Genomic DNA, 25,288 nt, shown 5'->3' on the forward strand with positions numbered 1-25,288 from the left:
CTCAAGCTTTTGCACGTTGGTGTAAATGTTTTTAATTATACAAATAATCATAATGCATTTAGACCTGGTTTCACAGACAGGTGAAACACCTGGTTTCAATTAGGACATTAAACTAACTTTTATAAATGTGCCTTTGAAAAAAATATTACTGGTGTGCATCTTGAGACAAAACAAAGGTGCTGACATATTTTAAGATATGTTCGATGCAAGTTTCTTTCAGTTAAAACAGCTCAGTCATGCATTTTAGTCTGGGACTAGGCTTAAGCCTTGTCTGTGAAACCGGGGATTATGTTTCTATGAAGCAACAATTATCTGTGCAAAAATGCATAAAACAATTATTAAATATTGGTTCTGCATATCAGTTATCTGACACTTAAACATTTAAAATAATTGATAGATCTATGATTACTAATCATTTAGTCAACCATCGTTTTTAACACACAGGAACAATCCACCTTGAGCAACCTGAAGGTAAATGGATAATCAACATAGTTCACGGATCAACCCTTGTTTGTACTGGTGCAGAATGAGAGGGACAAGTACAGTACAGCTAGCGAATTTCACACATGCTGTTAGTTTCAATTTCGCCAGAAAGTCGTGTATGCTTAAGGGTGAAAATAAATGACGTTTATAGTGAATGCCCCTATAAATTGTCTTATATTTACGATTTAGTTTTAATCCAAAATGCATGCGCTAATGGAGCGAACAGCAGTCAAGATCATGCAACAGAAGTGCGCGCTCTCGGACTCTCTCTCTCTCGCTCTCCTTACCGTCAAATAAATTTAGTAACTTGTGCATTGTTTTACTTACTTGCTTTTGACATATCCGACCGAACTACAAACCTTCCAGTGATGTCTGTGAGATATTCACTCGACAAGCTCGCGCATCTCTGCAACCGCGCTCTGCTTATCAGCTCGGGATCGGGCCCGATACGTGCATCCCTAATTAAAACGTAACAAAGAATAACTGGTTAGAAGGGATAGACTGATAATTGGTTTAGATATTTATTATTTCAAATTAATCAGTTCAGATCAGTATATATATATATCTGGTGGCTCTTTAAACAATTGTACCCACAAATGCCATTAATTTGTGGTAAAAATGCTGGCACAGTCTTTATGCAGCTCTGCGCAACTACTGGCTGCAAACACGTTGCTCACAGTAAAAACATGGTAAAATGGTGGTCTGTTAGGTATTTAGTTAGTTAGGCAGCTGTCATAAAATCTAGGTTCAGAAAAACATTAATAGTTCTGATCAGCTGGACTTTATGAATGTTCTGATGCATTTACAGATTTTCCTTATTTCTTTTATATATACGGGGATTATGTTTCTATGAAGCAACAATTATCTGTGCAAAAATGCATAAAACAATTATTAAATATTGGTTCTGCATATCAGTTATCTGACACTTAAACATTTAAAATAATTGATAGATCTATGATTACTAATCATTTAGTCAACCATCGTTTTTAACACACAGGAACAATCCACCTTGAGCAACCTGAAGGTAAATGGATAATCAACATAGTTCACGGATCAACCCTTGTAGGGTTTGCAGCAGGAGCACTGTCAGGGGAATGTTGTCTCAGGCCTTGTGACAAAGTGGTACAGACTTTTCATTGGGCCTGTGGGAAGGGGGCCCACCTATAAACTTTTATTTCTCAGGCTCTGTAAATTTAAGCAACGGTACTGTTTGAACCCAAGACCATTAGGCTACACCACCCCAATTAAATAAAACGATGGCAGTCACACTGAGTGAAACCCATAACATTGATCATCTTCAGTTGTAGAAAGTAATCATTTCATTATACCCTCATTAAATGAGCGCTGAACCATCAGATCTGTTGAAAGCATTACTCACCAGAGGAACTTGCCATTGGAGGTGGTGGAGGGGGAGGAGGTGGTGGTGTGGCCATTGCTCGAAGAGTTCCAGTCTGGGACGTGCTGCCAGAGCTGTACGCTGCACCGGCACAGGCTCCGGCCAAGGCCATGGCATCAGGGCAGGGAGAAAGAGCCATGGGCTGAGGAGGTGACGGCAGCGGAGACACGTCTCCTTCTCCATCTCCCTCACCCCTCACCTGGATCTGGAGACTGCCTCGGTGCTCTAGCTCATGGATTTTCTTCTCAAGAGTGGACTGCCTCTGAATGGTCTCATCCTTCTCACGAACTATCCGGCGAAGCGTGTGAACTTGCGAACTGGCGTCCCGGTACACAACCTGGATTGCACATGTGTACGCAAACAGAGTAATTTAGGATTTAACAAGAAATCATCCCATGTTATTAAATAAATTAAGCTACCATGGCGACATTAATTCTAGAAGTTCTTTAAGAAAAATGGCTTGTCAATCGATTAGATATTTTAATCAACCGACTGGCAATTGGGGTTATGAGCAAAAAACTTCTGTGTTCTGTAAAACAGGTCGCATCGAATCAGGTCTTGCGTATGTGTTTCGTTAAATACAGAGCTGTTTTACTCAAAATGCCTTCGAAGGAGATGCCAAAGAAAATCATAACCGATGTCCATCACATATACAGATTAATATCTAAAAGTGTTAGTGCTTCTCACTAACATTTGGATATTAAAATTGAATAAAACACAGACAAAAAAAACAACTAGCTAGGTTAGCTGATTATTGCCATCAGTTCATATACCTGTTAACACTCTCATATAAACGGATGTGATGAGACCCGTTTTCTGGTTTGGTTAGGTGACATTCAACATATACCCAATTGATCAAATTAGTCATTAATAACTTTAAATAATATATCAATATTTATACAATTTTTTAATTGTTGGTCTATTGCTGTGTTGTGTCAACAACCTCAAATTTACTCAAGATTCACATTTGTAATATCATTTTACCAGTGTTGTTACTGTTAACTAAAACTATTAAAAAAATTTTTATTAATTGTAAATAAAGCTGAAATAAAATATTCTATGAAAAACCTAAAAATTAGACATGTTTGCTTGGGCAACTATCTGAAATAAAATAAATGTAAGTTGAAGTACTAAAATGACCAAAACTAAAACTGAAATAAAAATAAAGCTAAATAGAAATATAACAAAAGACAAATCACATAATATTCCTAAAACTTAAAAGAAAATGGAAAATATGAAAATAAAAGGCAATTCAAAATATTATTAAATACTATAATAATTCTAAAATGACACTGAATTGCACTAAAAGAATGTGTTAAATGATCAGCCCTATAAATTATCTGAAAAGGAACATTTTCGTATTATTTAAATCTGTAAAAGTAAAATGTAGTGTTATGTTGACAGGCTGTTATAAACCATTTGATAAGATCCAAACGATAGATCTGGGCCCATATTTATCAAGCTTCTCAAAGTGCCATTTTAGTCTCAAGTGCTGAGAATTCATTAAATTTACTCCTACTTTCAAACTTAAGTATAAAAGCAAGTTATCAAATTTCTTAAAGCTAAGAATCACTCTTACTCTCCCAGTTATTTAAGACAGCTCGAGAGGTCTCTCAAGTGGTTAGGAGTTGCCAGTAGGGGCTTGTGATGGCGCTGAGGAGACAGAGACGTGCGCAAATCTTTCAGGAAAGGAAGAATGTTCTTGAAATGTTTGACGACAAGGTTACATTTCCTCAGTTATTCAAACAGAAAACGAGCAAAGAATATTTACATTAACAAAGAACATCATAACTGACTTCAGTCTAGTGCAAGTATTATATGCTCTTTAAAAACACTCCCGTTATAATGAGTGAAGCTACCTACACTGTTTCATGAATAAATCTCTTACACCTTATTTACACTGCACACGTCTGCGGTGCGTTACGTCTCCGACACGGCCACCGGAGCTGATCCTGGCTACTCACCAGCCGTGCTGCGGCAAGTTTCTGAGGCGGCTCTCCGCGCTGCATCACTAAAGATAGGCGCCTATATTTTTGACAGATAATAATAATCGTCTTGCTGTTGTCAAAGAAATCAGCAACAGGCGATATCTCTTACTATCGTCGATACACGATACTCTCGTCTACCGGCACAACCCTAACTTGAAGTTTGTGATGACGATTCGTTTCCTTACCATAATGTATTCTCTTGAAAACGCTTTATTGTCAAATGTGTGTTGAATGTAAACTCCTATTAGGAATTTAACCATTCAATGTGAATTTATCTGAGAATATTCTTAAATAAGGAAATCTATTCAGTGCAGATCCTAATGCCTTTAATAATAACACTAAAAGCATGCACTGTCCTTGTGGAGTTATGACTTTCTGTGTTCAGTGTAAACTTCAGTGTCTCCCTCAGAAAGAGTTGGGGTATGTTAGTGGCCTAATACCTAATACTCAACAAGATAGCAATAAACATTAAAACTCATTATCCATTTAATTCATTGTAAACGCTGGAGCTGCACCCCAGGTTTACATAATGTATTTAATAATAACCCTCTTCAAGTAAATCTAACATAGTTGGAAACTATACAGGTATGTATTCAAAAGATCAGGGCCCGTATTCATGAAAATTCTTAGTGCAAAGAGTTGCTCCTAGTGACACAATTCTAAGAAAAATCTTAGAAATGTGGGCGTTTCCTCTTACAATTAAAGAAAAGATCCTAGTAAAGAAGAAAGTAATTCAGAAAGCATCTTAACCCTTAAAAAAGCTCTTAAGGTCCAAAATTGTTAGGAGTCCTGACGAGGACTTTTAAGAGGCTTAAGAGTTTCTTTAGCAGTGGAGAAAATCAACGAAACGTGAAGAGGGAGAAGAAATGTATTGCACACAATACATGACAGTGAGTTAATAAGACACTACACATTAGATCGTGCAGTGATCATGTTTGTGAGCGATATTATTAGAGACACGCTAACATCTCGGATACAGTTTAAAAATGCCATAGAGCCAGAAAGTAATCACTACATTAATTACGGCTACGCTCACACTGTCAGTTTTTTTAGGGATTGACAACCACATTTCCTTACAGTCTCGAAATGTCCCGTTCAAACAGCAGCTTACATTAGCGTCTCGAATACTGTCTGTATGAACGTGCAACGAGAGTCAAGCCCGTATATGCGCTCGCATCCTTTTCTGTGCCTCACTCATGACACTGCATTTGAGTCACGCACTGTGACGCACAGAACACAAAACTGACGGAAACCACTCCAGTGGAGAACAGTGACTGGATCTAAAACCTTCAGATGACACATGGCTCATTTCTCCGTCACTGTACCCAAAGTGAAACCACACATGAGCGGCTCTCTCGCACTGTACTACAACTAGTTGTCCAGTTCATACAGCGTGTTTTAATGCGGTTGTCACCCCCGTAAATAACTGTATTGTGTGAATGTAACCATGTTAAGGACCCAAATACAGGACTGACAACTGTATTCTGCATATTCTGAAGAATATATATATATATATATATATATATATATATATACACTGTATATAATGTGTGTGTGTGAGAGAGAGTAAAATAGGAAAAACGACGCATGTAATTTCAAAGTGAAGGCTTTTAATAAACCCTAAAGCACTCTCTCTGTATATATATATATATATATATATATATATATACTGTATATAATGTGTGTGTGTGAGAGAGAGTAAAATAGGAAAAACGACGCATGTAATTTCAAAGTGAAGGCTTTTAATAAACCCTAAAGCACTCTCTCTCTCTTTTTCCCCTTCTTGAACAACCAGCCCATCACAGTCTTCAAAAGACTGTGTCATACGTAGCAACGGGGTCAGTCCCGCCTCCTTACTAAGATGAAAGTTTTTGTCTTTTCCTCGCTTAGAGTTGCTCTCAGATTGGTCCTGAATTGCTCTTAAGTTAAGACTCCTACGTAGAATTTTTAAAGCTAAATTAGGAGCTCTCTGAGAGGATTCTTAGAATTTTTAAGAATACGGGCCCTGGGCTCTAGGTCAGGTGGTGTGATACTGACCCGGACGGCATCCAACTCTTTGTTCTTCTGCATCAACTGCTTCTCAAGTTCCACGATTTTAGACATGGCCTCATTCTCTGTTTCTAAGAGTTTGTCGGTCATCTGCCAACATGAGGAATAGTCAGAATGAGATAGGGGAAAGATGCTAGAGATGCTAGATAACAGTTGTGTTATTAATTAATGATGTATATATTATGCTGAAAACTAAGAGGAAATTACAAGGAATCAGAAAATTAGAAAAGACAAGAATAATAGAGTGGTGTCTGAGTATTCGCTCACATGTGAGAGACTCTCCTCCAGTTCCTCCACACGTTCCAGGGCAGCATTTTTGGTCTCTGCATCCTCTAGAAGTGTCCCAACGTCAAACAGGTTATCCAAGTAAGCCTGGATCTGCACTTTGAGTTTATCACTTTCAGTGTGCTTCAGCCTCTGTGCACAAAAACACACCCCAGAGGCAGTAAACAACAGTGAGTTTCTGACTGAGCGTAAAGAGAAGATACTTTGAGCACTTTGAACAGTTTTCATACCTCCAGATAGTCATCCAAAGCAAGCTTGGTGAAGTCATACTGGAGATGAACTCTGAAGTTCATGTCCTCTACTGAGTGCACCACAATATTGATGAACTGCATGCACGCCACCTGAGTCACGAACAGGTAATGATGATGAGATATGACATCAGTAGTGGTGAGAGCTTGTCAGTTTAAAAGGCACTCCAGAGGAGAGAGGAAGGACTCTGTAATATATACCCACCATGAAATCAATATTGTTGTCTTCATTTTTGAAGTGTTCCATCAATTTTTCAAACCTTTGGGATTCTGAGCAGACCTGAGAAACATAAAAGACATAAGTTATGTTTTAATAACCCACAGAAAACAACACTGTGCTTTTTGGTTTTGAAATTTAGCTTTTTGCTTTGAGTAGTTTTGTGAAAGGTTCTGTATTAACGAATATAATTCATTAATTGTCTGTAATTTGGTTAATTTTATAATTAAAAGTAGCCATTTCCTTTGTTTTTTTTAATAAATACATACATACATAAACAAATAAATAAATAAACCCAAGTATGAAGAAGACCCAATTTTTGAAAGTCCTGAAAGGATTTCACACTCAAAAATATCTTCATGGTAAAAATTTTTTTTTTTTAATTATTATTATTTTCTATAACTAACTTCTAAATATAGCTATTCAAGTTATCTGGTGAAAATTCCTGTATTTTTTGATATCTCAATATATATAGAAGAAAAACTAAATATTCGACTATCATTTTTTTTCCAATAGCATGTAGTCCTAGTGAAATAAACTGAATGAAAAATGATGGAAGACAGAATATCCTTTCCTACCTCTTTGAAATGGTCAAAAGCAGCAAGGATGATCTCGTGTCCTCCTCTGACCAAACACACGGCGGCCAACAGCTCCAGAACTAGGGCTTTGGTCCTGCACAACACAGACGAAAGGACACTTATATCAAGAAACAAAACCTGCACAAAATACTTAGTGCTACAAACTCTGATAAAACATTCCAGGAAAAAATTAAGAATTTCAGATACAACTCTTAACCAATCAAGAAATCTCCAAGGGGCAGGTAAAACTGGCCTACTGGTTTTATGGTTGGCAAATTACAGAGGAATTATCCCACCTATACAAGGAACTATCCATAAAGGTTTTGTTTGACGGCTTTGAAAGATTCTGCATCATTGTCTCAAGGAACGGTCTTAGTTACAAACCGTTATCTTCTATTGACCTTAATCAGCACAACTGACAGACAATTCATCTATTTATAGCTAAAGTTTCCAAAGAACAGCCCTCTTAAAAAGGTCTTTGATCAAATGTAACAGCTTAAGGGTTTGGATGAAAGCCTTGACAGATAAGAGAGTTCTCATCAACCATTTTGAGAGGTTTAAACAAAGAAACTGGAGAAAAGTTTGAGGGCAATGATTAATGTTTTCACATATATGCTGGTTAAGAGAAACCAGTATATATGGGTGTGTGTGTGTGTGGTTACCTGGGATTTTTGTTGTTAAGGCTCAGAGCAATTTCATTGACAGCATGGGGATGGGACATAACCATGTTGAAGCCATACTATTGGCCAAAGAGTGTGTGATACAGAAAAGGGAAAAATGAAAAGAGATTTAAATATTTTTATGTTTTGTTTTTAAATTCAGCTATTACTTTTCATAATCTGCTTACCTGGTAGTTCATAATAGCTCTTAGACACATGATGCAGACATGAACATCATCTTTTTTACACACCAAACGTGAATTCTTCAGAGTTCTGCGACTGGGCAAAGTATTTGACCTAAGAAAGCAATAAAATGTTAAGGGCGGTCTTGTAAAAATATTTTCCAATTTTCAGAATAAACACAATGTGCTTGTGTCTGTTTGTGTGCGTCTACCTTAAGGAGTGCCGAGTGGATCGTGGTATGCTGCTGCCGCTGACTGGTGATGGTAGATTACTGTCGCCATGGAGATCTTCTATAGACCGGCTCCAAGGGGTCTCAACAGAAATCTCACCTGTGGTGCTCTCTGCTACATCTCCATCAAACCTGAGAGAGAATAAAAGAGTTTAAAGCATAAACAGAAAATGATGTATAGGTTGTGTATTGTTTATGTCAAAAGTACTACAAAACACTGTGTCCTCCCAACTCCTCCTTACTGAGGAAGTTTGCTTCAGTCGCATTTTAGGCTCTTTCACAGTTAATGGAGTTATTTGTTACCTGTCAAGGTAACAAATGACTTTTGTCTTCCAAATTTTGTTGTATTTCACTGCTAATACTACTAGGTTTGCTTTTGATACAATAGAACCACTCTTTTCAACAGGCTTAAAGGAGTAGTTCACTTCCAAAATGAAAATTCTGTCATCATTTACTCACCCTCCACTTGTTCCAAACCTGTAAGAGTTTCTTTCTTCTGTTGAACACAAAAGAAGATATTTTGAAAAATGTTAGTATCCGAACAGTTGATAGGCACCATTGACTTCCATAATAGGATACAAATACTATGGAAGTCAATGGTGCCCATCAAGAGTTCAGATACCAAAATTTTTCAAAATATCTTTTGTGTTCAACAGAAGAAAGCTGTTTATTTCCTCCAGACCAAAACAAATGTAACCGTTTTTAAGGGTACATTTACATGACAACGATGTACTAAACTGGAAATGTTTTTCCATGGCATTTGTGAAAAGTTTCGCATAGAGATGACAACGCTGTCAAAATTATCCCTGTTGATACGGATCCGCAAAAAATGATAAAAACGCTTTATTATGCATGCCAGTACAGTAGTTGGCGATGTCACTTACACTACGCACCTTTGCACATACCTATACACATATGAAACAGGGTTGTAAACAGAGAAGTTATTTTTACTTTTAACAACATCTTGTAAGACGCAGCCAACAAATGCACTGAGCAGCGCTGGCATCGGAATTCACCCTTAACAGTTGAAAGGATACTACGACAAAGATATCGCTTTCCTCAGTGGACATTAGGGATGTCAACGATTAATCGATGATCGATTAATTGTCGATAAGAGATGCAATCGATTAAAGCTATCGATGGTCGATTAAGCAGTTTAATTTTGGGCTGCGTGCGGCTCATGCACAAAACACGTGCGACTGTGAGTGACGGTATATAAATGCATCATCATTCAAAATGTATAGCCTATGTAAGTAATAGGCTTAAAATAAAAATAACAATTTGTTTTCATAAAAAAAAAAAGAAAAAGCGAAATATATCTGACTTAAATAATTTAGCTAACAGATTTAAAACAGAAGTGTGGCGCGGTGCTCCATAAACAAGTTCACGGAAAAGAAAGGATGACCCCGCACATTCAAATACATTGCGAATATGGAAACATTTGGATTTGTGCCGAATGAGAGGTGAGTAATAACCTCCAAATACATCTAGCCAAACCCGCGCTCGCTCCGTCTCGTATGCACGCAAACATGCACTGTCACGATCTAATGCACTGTAAATGCCGTACTGTAACGCACTGTAATTTTTAAAAACAAATAGGCCTACCGGAACGCAAAAATTTAAAATCTGACATTTTCCGGAACAGGATCCAGCAGGATCAAATTAAGTACTGGTCATAATACTCACATAAAATGTTTAATGTTAGCAACAGTGTGTTTTGCTGCTGCAGCAGCGCCGATGGAAGCGGTTCACTGACTGCGCAGCACTGCCACACGCGCCACAGTTACGTTTGGGATAATTTTATTTTAAATGCCATAATGTCAGTTGAAAACATTGCAATAGTGGTTTAAAATACAACAACGAGCACCACGAAACCATTTAAAGAGGTGCGTTCAGCGGTCTCCGTGTCGGGATAGGAAACAGTCAACAAAGTAAAATGATCTCAAACGTACGGCGCGCTCTCTTCATTTTTGACATCCCTAGTGGACATTCAAACTAATGTTTTATTCTGAATATGAGATTGAGCTGAAGAATGAATGCTGTATCAGATGCAGGCAATCACACTCGCTCAGTCCATCTCTCTCTTAAAATACTCGACATAATACAGTAAGCTTTAATACAGTAATACAATAAGCTTTTAATGAAGCAACTCAATGTTCCTTCGTTACTAGTTCTAAAGTGATGTTGGGCTCAGCTGTTAAACTGTCAACTTGAGATTTGAGTCAGTGGCGGAAGGAAGTAGTTCTGCATACAAAATGTTTTTTAAGACACTTTGTGGTTGTTTATTAATTATTTACACACTTGTGCCATCAAACTGTTGTATAAACGCAATATCACACTCGTAGTCGTGTGATATCACTCTATATCAGAATGGCTGTGATTATCTCAGCCTGCAGCCTCGTGCCAACCAGTGGTTTCCAATTCTGGTCCTGATGCACATAGAATTGCACATTTTGTGTGTCTCTCCTATCTGACACAAACTACTTCAAGAACCCATTAAGGTCCCAAAACTCTTGCCTTTTGACAGTGCCAGTTAAGAAAAACTAAATAAAAAACTAGATGAGCATTTCCTTACATGGCTCTTAACCTTTGGAATGGCCTTTCTAACACTGTTCAGAACTTAGACAAACTCTCTTTAAGTCTAGACTTAAAACTAATTTGTTTAGCCAGGCATATAGTTAAATCCCCATAGTACACTTCTAATCCTGCTAGACTTATTCTGAAGGCTGACAACTATTGATCCTTTCTTTATTAGAAGCACTAACATTACTTCCATTTCTTTCCTTTGCCTACACCTTAGGCCACCCATGCCGAGTTTCATTAGACCCTGCCATGCCCACTACTTTGGCTCAGCATCAATCCACACTTGAACTCCAGCAATACTACATTTAATTTTACTACTTATTAATTAGCAAATATAATGAATATTTAAAATAAAGAATACCTTGTTGTAAAATTAACGTGTACAAGTTTGTATAAAACTTTTAGGTACCTAATCAGCGAAAATGGCAATCACATCACAAGATGCTGAAAATTTTTTTTTTTTTACAGTTTTCAAAAATCTAATTCATTGTATTCGATCTTGCTTTCACACTGACCTCGAAACACACCTTGCACATTTCCATCCATCAAACCTTCTGTCACTGCTAAATGAGGCACTTATCTAATTCACCACCCCTCTTTCATTTGTCAGAAGCAACCCAGCAGTGACCGGTGACAAGATTTCAGCAACATTCTTTTGAAACTGTCTGTCTGTGACTGTTATGACAACCCTTACCAATTTCAGAGTGTTCTGAGGTGTTAAGCGAAAGCAAAAGACAGCAGCAAAGACAAAAATTAAGATTGACAAGCAAAAGAACTACTTACGCGACAGCATACTGGGCAAAAGACAGGTACTCCACCAGAACATCAAGCCCTTTATTATCCTCATTGAGAAACTCTCTCACCCACCTAAGTGAAGAACAAAACATTTAATGGCCTTTCCCCGACTGAATACCTCAAAAGAAACCTTTTACAGATCTAAAATGAACTTAATTCATGTTACATTGAGGTTGATTCATTGAACATGTGACTCACCCGATGTGATTGGTCCTAAGAGATATCTCCAGCTCTCTGAGCACCTGAGTTGACTCTTGAACTCGCCTTCTAAATTTCTGTGAAGGAGGAGGAAGAGATGTCCACTTCTGAGCAAGCATGTACTTGATTTGTTAGGAAAGCAGCAAATGCCAATCTTTTATCATCAACTTTTTGATGATAAATGAGTGTGAAACATTTACTTTATAATAAGTTGTCAACTTATCAGAAAGTAAATATTTTACAAACATTTAAATTTTTTAGACTGTTTTATTCAAGATCTTTTTTGATCTCGATGATCTTGAAAATGATTTTTCTTACCCAACACAAGAGTGCTGTTACACTTATAACCTCGAAGGAAACTATCAACACGTATCCAAATTTTAGAAAACCTTATTTATTATTTACATTCATGAATGTAGCATTATTAATATTTCACCCCAAACTTTTACACAAAAAAAGACCTCCTAGCACCTTCTTGACATCCAGTTTGACAACTCCAGTTTGAAAGGCCCTACATTAGAGGAATTTTATTCTAATGGTTTTTATATAAGTGCTATATGACTTGACTGGTATTATAAGGATTTCTGGATGGGCCATTAAATTTAAGAGGTGGGTGTTTCTTCTATTACTTAGACGCAGCTTTAAAATATGCAGGAGACATTTATTTGCATATATAATTCATTTAAAGGAGTAGTTCACGTCATCATTTACTCACCCTCCACTTGTTCCAAACCTGTATGAGTTTCTTTCTTCTGTTCACACAAAATAATATATTTTGAAAAATGTTAGTATCCAGACAGTTGATGGGCACCATTGACTTCCATAGTATTTTTTTTTTCCTTCTATGGAAGTCAATGGTGCCCATCAACTGTTCGGATACTAACATTTTTGAAAATGTTCAACAGAAGAAAGAAACTCATACAGGTTTGGAACAAGTGGAGGGTGAGTAAATGATGACAGAATTTTCATTCTGGAAGTGAACTACTCCTTTAAGGCATCTGCACACATAAATACATGTGCATCTACTATATACTAACTGCAAATGCCTTGCTTAAGGGCACGATGATGATCACTCCTTGAAGAGTGTGAATGTACAACCTTTGGATACCAGGGCTAGATCTTTAAATATTTGTGGTCTATAAATATAGCAGACAAAAAGCCATAACTCACCTTCCTGGTGACAGCAGGATCCAGAAAGCTTCTGAGCTTCTGAATGTACGTATGTGGAGGATTTTTCACTTGGAATCGTTCCTGTTAGACACAAAAATTATGCTTTATTTCTATTATTCAAATGTATCACTCCTCTTGAAGCAAGTTCAAACCCCTCCCCAACTTCAACATGAAACATTAACTAAGCAAACCTTCTTTTCTGTTCAGTTATCCTCTGATCTAATTCCCAATCATTCAGCTCCTCGCAGAGTCTAACTTTTACCCAATCACTTTTGAACCACATTTCAGCCTGGTAAGCTTCATGGCAATCACTGAGATATGATCATTTATTATTTAGACAGCAGGCATTTCACACTTTTTCACCTCAACAAAATTTCCACTGTCAGCCATGTTCTCCTTCTCTTACGGCAGTGTAGCCATGGTGACATGATAGGGTGGATGTAGAAAGAATGTATTAATAAAGAATATGTTTACTTAGTGGTGCTGTTCATGAGTTCGCCTGCCAATTCAGCCCTGCCAGATAATGGTAAACGAGCTTGGCTTGCTGTCCACAAAGGAGGCTCGAACCCAAGGCTCGGCTCGAGCTCAGAGTAAGAACCCCTTCTTATGATGGTACAGTGTGGAGGAAAAAGAGAAAGAATTAGAGGAGGAGAAGAGGAGGTGGAGGGATGCCGGAAGAATTGTTGCTGGAGCAATGACTGCTGCTTATATACAGTCGGAGCGATGATTAACAGGACTGGATGATTAGGTTCCTCCCAAACCTCCGTTGGGAACTTCAATTATGATAAAGGAACTTTCCTCTGTGTATATGTATTAGGGTGATTATATATCTGTACTCATTTTCAGCTTGGATCAATTTAAGTTAAATTAAAACAAAATTAAAAGGTCAGAGAGGTTGTGTCATTTAACCAACTTTAAAAACATTGATGGATAACTAACATTGATGGATATGCTTTCTGTCAATGTGAAGGATAATGAAAGAGATATCTGCTTTATTGGAATCATTCTTTGACTAAGGTATGCCAACAGGAAATAAAACACAGAAAATTACAAAGTTTTAATGGGGCCACATGAAAACAGACCTGTAGAGGAATGGACAGAAATGAAGTGTATTCCAGTGGTTATTTAATCGGTTGACCAGAGCACAAGTGTCTGTTGTCTTTTTTTCACTGAATAAAAACCCAAAAAACCTCAACAGAGCACTTGGTATGGCTAAAATAGCTACTGCCACAGAGATTCTTGTGATATCAATGTCACAATAAAGATGCCAAACATTACAATATTATGTTGAACGTTGTAGCTGGAATTTTTTGACATTATTACATTTTTTTTTTCAAAAGTCAAAGGGGGTTTAGGGTGTCATGTAGGGCTGTGCGATTAATCGATTAATGTGATTAACTGATTCATGCGATTAATTTGAGCGTGCGCAATTTCTAAATCGCTTTATAGCACGATTTTCCGCGCCCCCGACCTCCCGCAGTATGCTATCAGAACCAATCAGAATGCAGCGCGCCTAAATGGAGCATGAGAACAGAACAGACCGGGCGGGCATACAAACGTAACGCCAGGTTCACACACTCCGTCTGTGGTGTGTATTTTTTCCGCGCCCATGTTAATGGATCAGAGCGTTCACACTGCACACGATTGCGATCCGGCAGTGCACTCCAGGAGCGGTGCGTCTGCAGCAGTCATGCTGCGATCTTTTCCTCACGGAATCTATTTCTGCTGTGCTGCACGCGCTGAATTAAAGCGACAGTGCATTATTCGCGGTAAAAAATTTACATGGATTGACACGGAAATTTAGTAATTACACCATAAATACATATAATTAAAGTCTACTGTTTTTCTTTCTGCCATATGTCTATTCTAGAGACATTTTCTTACACCTTTACTTAGTGATTATTTTGCCTTATTCAATTCAATTCAAGTTTATTTGTACAGCGCTTTTCACGATACAAATCATTGCAAAGCAACTTTACAGCAAATTAAGTTTCTACAATATTTAGTGGTAGCTTATCAGTGGTGACTGTCAGTTAATGTACATATGGCAGAAATGTACGGAAAAATCAATTAAAGACGTAATCAAACAGACGATGAACACTATTAACAGCAATTATTATATGATGCAATCAAACTTATAGCAAAATGTGGTAGTTATTGTCTTATGTCTGTTCTAGAGACATGTTACAGCTTTTTGATAAAGCTCTAATTGGTTTTCTTTTGGAAATATGCTTCAAATTCACACTGAATGCATTAATGACTGTAAAGCATGTCTGTGTGTGTCAAAATCGTGATTAAAATTTAAATCACAAAATTGATCAAAGAAATCGCGATAGGTTTTTTTTGTCCATATCGCACAGCCCTAGTGTCATGCACATGGGTTGGCATTTTTACGCTTTAAAAAAGTATTACCCTGTAAAACCTGACATATAAAATAATGGTCAAACTATTTATTGAAAATGGAACAGTTCACTGAACTCAGACAAATTAAAAATAATAAACAAACAAATAAAAAATAAATATATTTTTATGGCTCATATAGTATTCCTCACTTTTATTAATAGTTTTATAAAAATATGCAATTTGGTGCAGTTGCTGATATTTATATGGCCAAAATGTAAGATGAAATTCTGATAGTTTGTAATGTAAATCAAAGAGATCTTTATAACATTATAGCAGACTACTTCCATAAAATTCACAGAAATAGCAGTTTTCACTCTATATCTCCCAGTAGTATGATGGTATTATACTTTGTTTTATGATTGAAGCGCTGTAGTTTTTATTCTGGGAGGCAAAACATATAATGTAATGCAATACAAAGATGATTGAGGGACGTGCAAATTCCTCTAAAGCCTGATGTATCATATTTAATACTTACATTTTAATATGATTTTTCTACCTTTTAATATTTTTTTTTCTAAAAAAAAAAATTAAAAATAAAATAAGCATTGATAATCAAGTTGCTTCAGTCCAGTAAGTATTCATCTTAAAATATGACAATGACAATGTAAAAGGTGGTCTTACATTTTATAAAAATCATTAAAGAGTTCACAGCAAAAGACACATGTACCTTAACCTGAAGGAGGCCGTTTTTAGAATTATACTAAAAGGCCTTTTACTTGCTAAAACAGTCTATTCTAATCAATCTATACGCTATCAATCAGACAGATGACAAAAGGCATGTGGTAGATTTTGTACAACAAGTTTTTTTTAGCAAAGTTTTGAACATGTTGATAATTTAGAGGTCATGAAACTTGTATATCAAATATGATAGCGTAGGCTTTATAGAGTTAATACTGGGTATAATAAAGACTTTAATTTTCTGTAAAAAGGAAAAAAGACAGTTGTAACAACCTCTGACTAAGATGGTTATATAACAGTTCTGTAAAATTGCTTTCTGGCTTATCTAAGACTCATTATGCAGTATGCATGTAAACAGACACTCTCACCTGATCACATATCAGTTCCCATTTTTTTTCATTGTCATACTGTCTAAGGAGCCTCACTTTATCCGGAGGAAGGTTCATAGAGTTCTGAGAAAGACAGAGAGAGAGAGAGAGAGTGTTAACATTCTTTTTTCTCATACATTTGAAGCATTCTGTACATACCATGTTCATCAAAAACACAAATGATGAAAAGCTAAATAGCTAGTCTTGAAAATTCCTGAGACACCATGGATTTTTCTTTGCAAGTTGTTCAAAAACAAATATGTCACCAGGCAGTGTTTAACATATTTACTATTTTGTCCCATTTCTGATCTAAGTTCAAACATGGTTTCAGTCTGAACAGACTAAATATCTTCAGAACAGCAACATTCTCCTCTGCAACAATCAAACAGAAAATAAATATCTGCACCTTCATACAGCATATCACCAGCATTAAAAAAACTGTCTGAATTTAATGAAAGTTTAATGACGGTGCCTCCCTAAAGGAAAAGTTCACTCAAAAAGAAGATTCTGCTGAAAATCCAAGATGTAGATGAGTTTGTTTCTTCATCATAAGAGATTTCTGTATTACATCAGAAATTTAGTATTACATCACCAATTTAGTATTGCTCACCAATGGATCCTCTGCAGTGAATGGGTGCCGTCAGAATGACAGTTCAAACAGCTGATAAAAATATCACAATAACCCACAAGCAATCCTCAGGACTTCAGTCCATCAATTAACATCTTGTTAAGTAAAAAAAAACTGTGTTCATAAGAAACAAAAGCATTATTAATGTGTCATGTTAAAACTGTCGCTTCTGGACAAAATACCAGTCCATAACCCATAATGATGCTTCCTTGAGTGTAAAAGTCCACCATGTTCTTACACAAAATCCACTGACATTTTGTTTAGAATCATTTTTGCTTTTAAATGGTGCTTGATCTGTGCACATTTTACTCCTGATTCTCTGGTTTTTCTCTGGAGAAAGCAATACTATGGATGGATAGAGGACTCAAATTTTACAAACATGCAACTTTTCATTTCACAAGACATTAATTGATAGACTGGAGTTGTGTGGATTACTTGTGATGTTTTCATCAGCTGTATGAACTTTCATTCTGACGGCACCCATTCACTGCAGAGGATCCAAGTAAAGTAATGTTAAATTTCTCCAAATCCGTTCCAACGAACAAACAAACTAATTGACTTCTATGGCCTGAGGGTAAGTAAATTGTCAGCAAAATATTAATTTTTGTGTGAAATATTCTTTTAAGACATGCAGATTTAGGGAAGGAAAACAAGAATGAAGCCTTTCTTTTATACTCCATGAAATTTAGTGAAAAATATCTCCACAGTCGTTATTACTTGTATGTTACACACTTGGTCCATATATGCTTATTCTACAAATATAAAATAATATAATGGATTGATCGAATCAGATTAATTAATTGCATTAATTTAATTACTGAAATTAATTTAACTGAGCCCATCAAAGATAACTGACTGAAACATACTGTTAGTTTCTCATGCTTTTTTCATGTTACTTCCTGTTCTTCTATTAGGGCATAATAAGCCAAGCCCAAGATTGACTAAATGATTAATGAGAGAAAAGCTCTGGAAATCAAACAGTCTGAGCATCAAATGAAAACACAGCAGCAGTGCCCAACATGTGGAAGAGGGTGAAGAGACTTGGGCTGCAAAAGCCAACTGTATTGGGACAGAATTTGTGATGCAAATCTGTGAAAACAGGGCAGCATTAACCCATTTGCATTCACTCCCCCCGCTCCGTTTCTCCTCTCTCAGGCACAAACACAGACACAAACAGACAGACATGCCCACACACATGCACAATGCACACATGGCATGAAGCGGTTATGCTGATTTGCAGACTTTAGATTCTCAATGCACTGATTAGATCTTGAGTGTTCTGTGGGCAGGTCTCTAATGTAAGCAAATGATGTGTGTCTGTTTGAAGGACAACATGAAAATCAAATCAGGGAGATAAGTAACAGATAACCTATTCTAAGTGCATTGATTAAAGACCTTTGAGAACTTCACATGTAAAGCTTGTCAAAAGAATGTGGTTTTGAATCCGTCAAATTAATCAAGGCACTGCAATTACAGACATGAACAGGACCAGCTCATATTAATAAGAAAACAGGTCTGATCAAAGTCAGTGGTACAACACAGAAACAGATAGTTACACTTTATTGATCTCCTAGGGGAAATTTAGGGTCTCTGGGGGGAAATTTGTACCACTCCAAATGTAATTTTAATAGACTGCAAGCTGGATTCTGATGAGAGAATTAAATCACAGGATAGATAGATATCATGTATATCCCTCAAGACATTATCTTGAAGAGCCTTTCATGACAAACTGAAGCATTTCAGACCCCTTTACCAGACAACAATCAGACAGGTTGTGCCATTGGCTGAAATATCAACCAGCAAGATAATACTGACATTGTAGATCTATCTGTATCTAAATAAGTGCAAGTACTTTTCATGCTTCATGGGTTATTGGTTATGTTAAGTCCAGCACCTAAAAGAATCCTATAGAAAAACAAATGCAGGGAATACAGCACGGACAGACTCCTTAAATCATACATGAATGCATAATCACCGCAATAAGAAAGCATATGTCCTGTGCTTTTTTCGTCACAATTCTGGTGACGCTAAAACAGCTCAAAAACCCAAAGGATTCCATAATAAAGGTGCCGCGCGCCTGCAATTAGTAGCTATCATGCTCGCGCAAACAGCATCAAAGCAATGCACACTGCCAACCGCACACAATAGAGGCGTGTGTGCTGGCGTGGGCTGCCAGCTTCCATACTAGTTGTGCACATGATACAATTACATCGATATGGCTTTTCAGGATATAAATGAAAATTACCAGCGCAATTGCAAATCTCTCCTCCAGTTCGGCCGGGTCCGGCATGGGCAGTTTAGGGGGTTTGCTGCCCCTCGCCCTGAAATCTGTGAGCTGAGCATCCATACTTTCTGCGTTCCCCATGTTTTTTTGTCTGATGCCCTGCGACGGTAAACCCTTTGGAAAAACGTATTCAACACCAACATGTAATCAAGATCAAAAAAGATAGTGCAGGCCTTTTAAAGGTGACCAAACACCCTCTCCATCGATGCAAACCCGCAGAGCTCTGTATCAGATTGCGAGGATTCGACAATAGCATCCCTACATTGTTAATCCATATCTGTCGGGCCCTCAGTTCATTTTTCGGAGCTGTTGAGCATCGTTCACTCAACGGCAGCGGGTCTGAAGCTGGGCGCATTTATCTGTATCATGCACAAGAAATGCACCGCTGGAGGTTTGCGGCATGATAACGCGCATGGCTCGGACTCGGGCAGGCCAATTAATCCGCGCTGTGTGGATGATAACAGACGGACTTCGACTAAACGCAAACTCCCCCATTCAATCCCCCACACAATGAAGCCTTTCAGCACCAATCCCCCGCTGGGGAGTGCCAAAAAGCCATGCTGAGGAGTCGAGGGGGAGGAAATGTTTTATTCTGTTGCATGCCGGTATTTGTAGTTTGGGCAGCACATCTGCGACATTATAGATATATTGTAACTTTCTAAAAATCCGACACAGAAAGTGCATTTATTGTAGTTTATTGTAGAAACGACTGTGTTTTTATTATGTTATGTTGTGCATTATTTTATGAATTGTCTGTTTTATTTTATTATTACATTTACATCTTAGATTCTTCAAAATAGCCACCATTTCCCTTCATAATAGCTTTGCACACGGTGGAATAGTAAGTTTTAACGGAAAAGAAGGACAAAATAATAAATGTTATAGTATGAATTTAAGTTAGAATAACAAAGAAAATTAACATTATGCATAGGCTATAGCCTATTATATTATGTTTAACAAGGCAATTATGCCCCTTTTAAGTCATAAAAAGTAGGCTATACTTAAAAAGCGTACTTTATTGAAAAACGTTCAAACAGTCATAGTGTTATGTTTATGGCATTATTCATATGTGGTATTTTTATTTATTTATTTATTGTATTTTTTTTTATCACCATATGACCTTTCATTGCATTACCTGTGTGCTTAATATTATATGATATATTTTAATGTATAAAATATAATATATTTGCTAACAATCAAATTTTAATAGCTTGGTTGGTATAGCATTAGCTATATAAACTAATGTATACAGTGTATTGTTAAATTTACATCATCTGTCATCTGTCTTTTCCACTAAAGACCTGAAGGAATCCTGATTCCTCTCCAATAATTATAAGTTCATTAAAGACCAAAAGTATGTAGACACCTCCTTGTAATTAATGGGGTTAACTATTTCAATAATTCCAGTGATAACAGATTGTGCAGCTTTGGGAGGGTAAATTTGGGAAATGTCATACAATGGATATTTCCTTACAGACTAAATGTAACTATATAGCACAAACATAAGATTATATGCGGTACATGTGAACAGTCATGATAATATACTCTTTTAAGTACACTTAATTGGCCTTTTATTTGATTAATACTAAAATATATGCAAGTACAGTTTTTAAAAAAAGTACACATTCAGTACAATTAAGTGCACTTCTTTTCCACAAGGGTCATGCTGTGCTTTGAACTGCCTGTAAAAAAAATAGTGGCATTGCGTGCCAATATGATGAAAATCTATATCTCTAAATAACTGTCATTTTGATAAACAAACAACATAAATGTCACAAAAGCACAGAAGGCAAACACTTTATTTATATATCCACAGAAAATCGCTGCCAATTATGCTGAATAAACCAAAACTAACATACAGGGCCACTTAGATTAGTTGATTTCTGTTATAAGTTTTAATATCTTCTGATGTGATGGGAAATGCAAAGTTAAGTGAAAAATCAAAAGATAAGACAAAACAGCTTTAATTCTATGACTAATTCATTCTCAGAGAATAGTGCAGACACTCAAAGGCAGCAGAAGCCTGTATGGGGTTTATAAATATCATATGAGGGGGTTGTATTGCAGGTTCCTGCACAAAATTCACCTCATTGGTCTGTCATTCAAGTGAATTTACTCAAATAGGGCAAAATGAATTCAAAGTGCAAACAGCACAGACAGTTCTTTGTATTTCAGGAGTCTAATGATGGTCACTTTCTTCTATCATTAACTACATTCAATCATTTAGCAACAATAATTCTTATAACTATTAAATAAAGCATAATAATATAATCATTAGTTAATCTCTTCATACAGTAAGATCTCCAACAGTATTTCAATTGACTTCATATTGATTCTGTCACCATATAGACTAGACTATTGTTATTTGAGGAAGCACTGTTGTGTTTATACCACTAGATTGCACTGCAGTGCAGACCTAAAATGTAAAATGTGCGCACAAAAGTATACTGACTCACAAAATTACTGACATAGATGATTTCAATGTAATGATAAAACAAGTGGTGGATTTTTTTTTCATTGCATCAAATGGTTGCAACTTGCTATACAGGCATGGTTGTCACATTTAGTTTTGTAGTCCCTTTTGGTAAATCAGTCGAGACAATTGTCTGGACAGAATGGCACAAGCTGGAATGTCTTTGATCATGGCAAACAGTTTTACCCCAAAACAGTTGCTCTTTCCAAACTATTCTAGGCAGTAAGAAGAAATATGAAGATGGTGTAAAAAAGAAGAATCGAAATGGTGTCAAATGTTTAAGACGTTCATAGTTCTTGTGGTATTCAGTCATTCTCCTCCTCTATCTCACATCGTCCTTCACTTCTCCATCATTATCCACTCCTCTTTCCATCATTATTCAATCCTCTTCCTCTACTTCACTGTCACCCTCTCCTTCCTCCTCCTGCATAAACTCCACCAACAGTTCAGCAGTACAGGAGGCCTCTCCCAGACTGTTGACGGCTTTGCAGGTGTACTTGGCATCATCATCGGGACAAATCTCTGAGATCACCAGGCTACAGTGACCATCCTCTTCATAGTCAATCTGGAAGTGACGTGTCTCCTTAATAGGCTGGTCGTCCTTGTACCATACAACATCAGGGTCTGGGTAGCCTTTGTGTTGAGAAAACACAGTAAATCAGTAATAAAAATAAAAAATAAAAATAAAAATTCAACTCAAATGCAAGTGGACCACACAGCAACGGTCATTTACCTATGGTCTACCATCGATTAACCCTAAGGGCATATATTTAAATATCAAAATAAAGAGTAGTGGACCATATGGTGTAAGTGTAAACATTATGAATCATACCCAGCTCTAATTTGCTAATTTTCTGGCTCATGATGATCAAATCTCTAACCAAACTGCCAGGCCTTTTCATTATTTGTGACTTTTGAACATTACCATATTACATGGAGAGAAGAAGGTAAAAACAATTCTCACAATATAGGTAGAGAAAAGGATATCATCAACTATTTTCATTTTAAATCCTAAAGGTGATTAATTTGAAGGTAAGAGAGGTACCCTCGATCTTGCAGTCAAAGCGGGCAGCACTGCCTTCCACCACTTCTACATCCTGTATGACAGAGGAGAAGCTGGGGGCCGCAGGGGTGCGGTTTTCATCCTCCACACTTTCAAGGAACGTTGCAGGAGGCTCTTCTAAACACACACACATTTATTTATATGCAATCAATATTTTAACGTATATGACATTTATTATGCAGTGTTCAGCATCAGTATTGATAATTGGTTGCTGGACCATTACCGTCAGTTGGGGAACTTTTCTTTGGGCCGATTCCTCCTAACATTCCCATAGAGCTGAACCTGGAGATGGCTCGCACTGCATTCCCTGTTTTCTGCACAGATACTCTCAAACATGAAGACTAAGCTCTGTCCCTTCCACCAAGAAAACAGTTTCCCATGTAATTCTTTGTCTAACAAATAATTCAAAATAAACGCCAGTGCTCTCACCTGCCAGCGGCGTCTCAGGATGTACTTCTTCATTCTCTCTTTGGACAGTTGTTTAGCCTCCATATTTCTGGTGTCCTGTTTGAGCCAAGAGTGCTCCAAACACTGAGCGCAGGTCAATCTGGCCCTACGGAGTGGCATTTATAGGGTCACAGAATCCAGATCAAATGCTTAAAGTCGTCTTCTCAGCATTCACCATGAACTAAATTTGAGTGAAAATTTACTTTGCCCATTACAACCTCCATTTACAATAATGTACATTTTACTGGGTTCTTTGTTAGTTGTTAGGGGTCTATGTCAAGAGTTCAAGAAATGTCAAGAAGCCGTTCAAGAAATGTGCTTCCTCTCCATCTATAGAGTGCTCTGCAAAGGTATTTGTTTAACTTGGAACAATGTTGGTATTTCCATAAAACTGAGCATGTTTCTGAATCAAAAACTAAGCTTAACTTACCTCATGTCCTTTTTTAGGAGACTGCTGATGAAGTCTTTTGCCTGATCTGAAATCTCATCAAAAGCCTCATCCTCAAAATCCCAGGTGGCTGAGGTGACATTGGCAAGAGTTTCATTGTCATTTTCTCCCATGAATGGAGAAAGACCACTGACACTGAAGGTAAACAAGAGGAAGGATATTAGGCAATAATCTTTGATTCTGTTAGCGCACATTCAACCAAAATGTGATATATAACAGGACTAAAAGCATCCCTTATGGTAAACATTTTTTTCCTGGTCCCAAGACATATGAGAATGACAAAATATACACTGTCATTTAAAATTTTGGGGTCAAAAATATTTTTTTTTAAATAAATTAATAAAAATATGAATGTATTAAAAATATTTTTTTACCCAAATTTTTTAATTCGGCAAGGATGCATTAAATTGATCAAAATAAACAAATCATTAAATAAATGCAGTTTTTTTGTATTTGTCAAAGAATTGTTTAAAAGTGTACCACAGTTTCCACAAATAATTATGTAGCAATGCTAAAAAATAAATAAATAAATAAAATAAAATAAAAATTCAGCAAATTAGAATGGTTTCTGAAGGATCATGTGACACTTAAGACTGGAGCTGCTGCAAATTCAGTTTTTGACAGGAATAAATTACATTTTAACCTCCTGAGACCCTGCATCCTCATATGAGGACATTATATTTGTGACTACACTTATGCCATCAGGACAGTTTTGCAGTTCATAGCATCAAAAAGATGTTTAGGAAAGTGTTGAGGTGTTATTTATTTATTTTTTTAATAGCTATTTAGTGTTTCGGAAAAAAAAAAAGAAAAAAAAAAAAGGCCTTTTACCACAGGGGGCCCATTATATACTGAGAAAACCTATTTATGACCATTTTACACACATTTTGCATAAAGAAAAATGGTATATCAAATCATTCTGTTATAACATAGTTGAGAATTATTTATAAATTGAGTCCCGATGTCCTCTACCAAGGACGTAGCATAACTTATGAATGAAATATCATTTTTAATTTTACATTTTTTTAATGCTCTAAACAATGTAATGACATGAAAAAATACAAATTTTTTCCTCAAATGTTTTGCTGGGTCTCAATAAGTTAAAATATATTCAAGTAGAAAGCAACTATTTTAAATGGCTATAATATTTCACAACATTAAATTCTTAACTGCATTTTTGATCAAATTAATACAGCCTTGGTGAGAATATTAGTGAATTCTTAAAAAAAAAAACATTACTAGCACCAAACTTTTGAATTAAGTGTATACATTCGGTATTCATTATAAATATAGTGTATGTTCTATATATATATATATATATATATATACATTATTATTATGGTATAACATATACAATGAAGTGTGTATTCTGTAAAAAGAAATACTAAACGTCTTAAAGTTTAGAGACATTAACGTAGTGATACATTACAGTTTA

General features: G+C 36.5%; 2 protein-coding genes across 4 annotated transcripts in view; both read right to left on the reverse strand.

Annotated features, from left to right (window-relative positions):
• The window catches only part of LOC107660092 (formin-like protein 2), a 28,732-nt gene extending 8,753 nt beyond the window's left edge, over positions 1-19,979 (reverse strand). For 2 of the 3 annotated variants that reach the window (XM_016449313.1, XM_016449314.1), the window contains exons 1-15: positions 19,685-19,979; positions 19,384-19,536; positions 16,511-16,594; positions 13,062-13,142; positions 11,892-11,968; positions 11,682-11,765; positions 8,298-8,447; positions 8,092-8,200; positions 7,907-7,983; positions 7,245-7,338; positions 6,655-6,729; positions 6,432-6,542; positions 6,184-6,333; positions 5,905-6,006; positions 1,862-2,216 (exon numbers count right to left, since the gene is read on the reverse strand). In XM_016449313.1, the coding sequence (XP_016304799.1) occupies positions 1,862-2,216; positions 5,905-6,006; positions 6,184-6,333; positions 6,432-6,542; positions 6,655-6,729; positions 7,245-7,338; positions 7,907-7,983; positions 8,092-8,200; positions 8,298-8,447; positions 11,682-11,765; positions 11,892-11,968; positions 13,062-13,142; positions 16,511-16,594; positions 19,384-19,536; positions 19,685-19,777 (1,795 nt within the window). In that variant the 5' untranslated portion in view covers positions 19,778-19,979. Of the gene's footprint in view, positions 1-1,861; positions 2,217-5,904; positions 6,007-6,183; positions 6,334-6,431; positions 6,543-6,654; positions 6,730-7,244; positions 7,339-7,906; positions 7,984-8,091; positions 8,201-8,297; positions 8,448-11,681; positions 11,766-11,891; positions 11,969-13,061; positions 13,143-16,510; positions 16,595-19,383 lie in introns of all 3 variants that reach the window. The other variant, XM_016449315.1, reaches the window with a different exon arrangement.
• Positions 19,980-21,017: 1,038 nt separating this feature from the next.
• LOC107660138 (myosin light chain kinase, smooth muscle-like) overlaps positions 21,018-25,288 on the reverse strand; it is a 15,732-nt gene continuing 11,461 nt past the window's right edge. The window contains exons 13-17 of the mRNA XM_016449372.1: positions 23,836-23,988; positions 23,388-23,511; positions 23,182-23,272; positions 22,941-23,075; positions 21,018-22,528 (exon numbers count right to left, since the gene is read on the reverse strand). Coding sequence (XP_016304858.1) covers positions 22,275-22,528; positions 22,941-23,075; positions 23,182-23,272; positions 23,388-23,511; positions 23,836-23,988 — 757 coding nt within the window. The 3' untranslated portion in view covers positions 21,018-22,274. The remainder of the gene's footprint in view (positions 22,529-22,940; positions 23,076-23,181; positions 23,273-23,387; positions 23,512-23,835; positions 23,989-25,288) is intronic.

The sequence above is a fragment of the Sinocyclocheilus anshuiensis genome, unplaced genomic scaffold (genome assembly GCF_001515605.1).
Source record: "Sinocyclocheilus anshuiensis isolate Anshui unplaced genomic scaffold, SAMN03320099.WGS_v1.1 scaffold55, whole genome shotgun sequence".
In the NCBI taxonomy this organism is placed as follows: Eukaryota; Metazoa; Chordata; class Actinopteri; order Cypriniformes; family Cyprinidae; genus Sinocyclocheilus; species Sinocyclocheilus anshuiensis.